At 39.1% G+C, this 3107-nt stretch overlaps 1 protein-coding gene across 1 annotated transcript; it reads right to left on the bottom strand.

Moving 5' to 3' along the window:
• Positions 1–410: 410 nt before the first annotated feature.
• LOC109001565 (transcription factor MYB93-like) lies at positions 411–1805 on the bottom strand. The gene is made up of 3 exons (XM_018978913.2): positions 1657–1805; positions 1405–1534; positions 411–1318 (listed from the first exon to the last, which is right to left on the bottom strand). The coding sequence occupies exons 1-3, from the start codon at positions 1787–1789 to the stop codon at positions 574–576; spliced, it is 1008 nt and encodes a 335-aa protein (XP_018834458.1). The 5' UTR covers positions 1790–1805; the 3' UTR covers positions 411–573.
• Between the last annotated feature and the right edge of the window lie 1302 nt (positions 1806–3107).

Below are 3107 nucleotides of genomic sequence, written 5' to 3'. Positions count from 1 at the left end.
GCAATTTTTGAAACTCTTTCTGTTCTGTTGCGCGCAGCTTATTGTTCCGACTGGAGTCTGGACGTACGTGATCTTTATCACCTGAAAACTGTTATATGATCGCATGGAATATATATGTAGGCAGTATATATAGGGATTAAAACGTTCTAGCTAGTCTGTTAGTGCCGAATCCGTCCCTTATCTCTTGCAACTCAGAAAATATGAAAACACTTTTTTTTTTATCCTAACCACTCGGGGCCCATCTTATCATTGCAAGTCCCTCTACGCCACCTTTTCTGACATTAATACTATGGTCAACTCTCTCTCTCTCTCTCTCTCTCTCTGCGTGACTAGGTCTCAAAGGCATATTGTTGATGAACAAGAAATTGACATAGAGCGATAAATTAGATTAGGGCAGAAGAAATGGATCGGAAGATAAAATAAGCTACATATATATAATAATGAACATGTAAAGTAGGGCAGAAAAGGCAGAACAGAAAGAACCCGGCCGGCCGATGATGATGAATTATTATGACAGTGAATGGTGGTGGTGCAACTGCGCGCGTGCAAACCTTTCACACACATCTAGAACGTCTAAGAAATCTCATGAAACAAAAGGTCCTCAAGGAGGAGATCAGGCCAAATGGAAGGGGCAGCTTCTCCGTAGCTTGAAGTACTGCAAGCATCGCCTAAGTTGTTCAAGGAAGTCTCTGTCATGGGCGGAACCACAGAAGGAGATGGAGTACTTGAAGATGAAGCAAGCCATGGAGAATTGAGAGAGCTTTCCCCTTGGATCAACGCGGTAAACTCAGGAGCTTGAACACTATTCTCCTTGTTTAGCGGCGTTTGATAGTCATTGCAAGGGATCTGAAGGTCAGGCAAATGAGAGAAAGGGATTGCGTCATGGCCTGGTTGAAGGCCGGTGGAAGTTCCAAGGGATGGTGTTGGGGTGTCCAAATGAGATGCACCCAATCCTAAGTTATCTTTGATATGATTAATAATCTCCATTTCAGTGAAACTATTTATGCTGTTTGCGGTAGTACTTCCATTGGAAGGGAGAGGTTGGAGGAGACATTGCAGGTACTGAAGCCTAGCCATTTGAACGGCCTCCGCAGATTGTAGTCTCAAAGCCTGTTCTTCCCAGGAGTGATGATCAATAAGCTCTTTCAAATTAGCCAGAGCAATAAGATGAGGCAAGCTTGACAAGATATCAGTTCGAGGCCGGTGTGTCATGGGATCAAATCCCATATGAATAAGCTTTTTCTTCAGATGGGTGTTCCAGAAATTCTTGATTTCATTGTCCGTCCGTCCAGGTAAGCGACTAGCGATTGCCGACCATCTTGTATGGAGGAAAACAAAAACTGGTAAGATGTTAAGAAAAACGTAATATATTCAGATAAAGGGAATGGGCATTGGTGAAATTACTTGTTGCCAAGAACGGCATGGAGATTCAGAATTGTTTGTTCTTCTTCTTCGGAAAATTTCCCTCTCTTGATGTCAGGCCTTAAGTAGTTTGTCCATCTTAATCTGCAACTCTTTCCGCATCTGTTAAGCCCTTTAAAAACCATAAAAACGGCTGATCAGTTGAGAGATGATCACAATTAGAGAGAGACAGATCAGAAGACAGAACAATTAAAGTTGGAAATGGCAGCGCGAGTGTCATTTATGGTTTCATACCTGCAAGTTTCGGAAGGGCTCTCCAGCTTCCATGTCCATGTTTCTGGATATATTTGACAAGCTGTTGGTCTTCTTCAGGTGTCCAAGGGCCTTTCTTGAGGCCATTCTCATCACAAGAAGGAGGCCTTCCCATTTTTGGCTCTTTTTTTCTCTTCAGAATCTGCTGCCCCACCCAAATATATATATACATACACTCCTCCCTCTTGTGATCTCCTGGATTGTCAATTTCCAACTGATGGAAGGTGGCAAGCGCAATGACGTGCTAGCTTCCCATTTGCTAGCAAAATAACCATACCCTTCATTTCTTGCAATTAATGAGTACGACGCGTGTATCCCCGATAACCTTTTTTTAAGGATTGACTTTATTTTGTCTTAGGTTTGTGGTTTTCATGGACACGAACAGATATTGCATCCAAGCAGTAGTCCAATATACTAACTTATATCATGTTTCTCATCACAATCATGAATTTGTAGATAATTAAGCACGCGATTTTCGTATGCACAAAATGCATGTCATGCATGTGCACATAGTTAACACCATCGATCGATGTATATATATCTACATGTATATATATATATACATGTATATATATATATTTATATATAAGCTCTTAATTAACATCTGGTTTATCATATATATCTTAGTTGAAACTTGGAAGACAGTACCACACCCAGCTTCATGTTTGGACGTCAAGTTGATTGGTTTTTTGTTTTGAATTTTAGTTAACAAGTTACAAGACTTAAGATGTGTGATTCGAACCATAAATATATAATATATATATATATATATATTTCCATCTATTTCATACTCCATCGATCGAGGAACAAAGAAAGACAAAACGATGAGAAGCTCAAGCGAACCCTAAATATATTGATATTATAAGCTTAGAAAATCCATTTAAACAAAGATTGATGATCAGTCTACAAGAGGAATCAAGAGCAAACGTCAGAATGCAGAAGTAGTACGTACTGCTGGGGCAATACATGAGATTAATTAATTTCCTGCGCTAATTAATCGATATATTATTAGATATTTTATTCCTACGACGTGCGTACGTACGTCGGACAATAATCAGGGTTCAAACTAGCACTAGTAGTACTCTACGTCAGAGGGACTCACCCATTCACTAATCCACGCAACAAATGCCCTGTTTCGTCATTGATTGCATGGCTCTCTATCTCATATATGGCAACTCCAACTTTTACGTATTTTTATTATATATACATCATATATGGGACCTCTTAGTCCTTATGAATTGTCTATCCATGCAGCTTACGCTGTAGACCGCGTATACACTACAAGAAAGATAGGTTTTGTGGTCATTTAATTACAGAGAAAAAATTATATATGATCAAAACAGATTTATTTTAACTGTAAATAATCATTTCACTAAAATTAAATAGTTACAAATAAACAGTTTTCAATCGAGTATGTAAATTTTGAGCACTTT

This window comes from Juglans regia, chromosome 10 (assembly GCF_001411555.2).
Source record: "Juglans regia cultivar Chandler chromosome 10, Walnut 2.0, whole genome shotgun sequence".
Classification (NCBI taxonomy): domain Eukaryota; kingdom Viridiplantae; phylum Streptophyta; class Magnoliopsida; order Fagales; family Juglandaceae; genus Juglans; species Juglans regia.
This window is presented reverse-complemented; position numbering and strand designations above follow the sequence as displayed.

What these genes read in the sequence shown, in the direction of transcription:
- LOC109001565 (XM_018978913.2), bottom strand. Translation starts at nt 1,789, where the DNA reads ATGGGAAGGCCTCCTTCTTGTGATGAGAATGGCCTCAAGAAAGGCCCT. An exon ending in AGCCCTTCCGAAACTTGCAG is followed by an intron (nt 1,535 to 1,656) that starts GTATGAAACCAT and finishes TGGTTTTTAAAG; the next exon opens with GGCTTAACAGATGCGGAAAG. An exon ending in CATGCCGTTCTTGGCAACAA is followed by an intron (nt 1,319 to 1,404) that starts GTAATTTCACCA and finishes CCTCCATACAAG; the next exon opens with ATGGTCGGCAATCGCTAGTC.